We start from the raw sequence: 421 nt of genomic DNA on the forward strand, positions 1-421 counted from the left end.
GTGCCCATGGGTGATGGCTGCGCCCCAAACCGCCTCCTTGGGTCCCCTTTTGCTGGCACCTCATCCCTTCTTCCGCTTCCAGCCAGCTTTAAGGCAGAAAACCCCTTTCTCTGTCCCTTAAACCCCACCACGAGACGCCACCCCTGTTCCCTGTGGGGGACAGACACGTGAAGAGGGGAGGAGGAGGAGGCTTTCTCCCTCCCCCCCCTTCCCCCCCCAGTTGATTGGCTGCATCATCGGGCGTCAGGGCGCCAAAATCAATGAGATCCGCCAGATGTCTGGGGCGCAGATCAAAATTGCCAATCCAGTGGAAGGATCTACTGACAGGCAGGTTACCATAACTGGATCTGCAGCGAGCATTAGCTTGGCCCAGTATCTAATTAATGTCAGGTAAGTCTCCGCATGACGAGGCTCCGCGGGG

General features: G+C 58.0%; 1 protein-coding gene across 11 annotated transcripts in view; it reads left to right on the forward strand.

Moving 5' to 3' along the window:
- PCBP2 (poly(rC) binding protein 2) overlaps positions 1–421 on the forward strand; it is a 17,164-nt gene that overhangs the window by 14,927 nt on the left and 1,816 nt on the right. For 7 of the 11 annotated variants that reach the window (XM_019471827.1, XM_019471828.1, XM_019471829.1 and 4 more), the window contains one exon: positions 221–390. In XM_019471827.1, the coding sequence (XP_019327372.1) occupies positions 221–390 (170 nt within the window). Of the gene's footprint in view, positions 1–220; positions 395–421 lie in introns of those variants that run through there. The other 4 variants (XM_019471834.1, XM_019471835.1, XM_019471836.1 and 1 more) reach the window with 1 other exon arrangement.

Source organism: Aptenodytes forsteri, unplaced genomic scaffold (genome assembly GCF_000699145.1).
Source record: "Aptenodytes forsteri isolate BGI_AS27 unplaced genomic scaffold, ASM69914v1 Scaffold162, whole genome shotgun sequence".
In the NCBI taxonomy this organism is placed as follows: Eukaryota; Metazoa; Chordata; class Aves; order Sphenisciformes; family Spheniscidae; genus Aptenodytes; species Aptenodytes forsteri.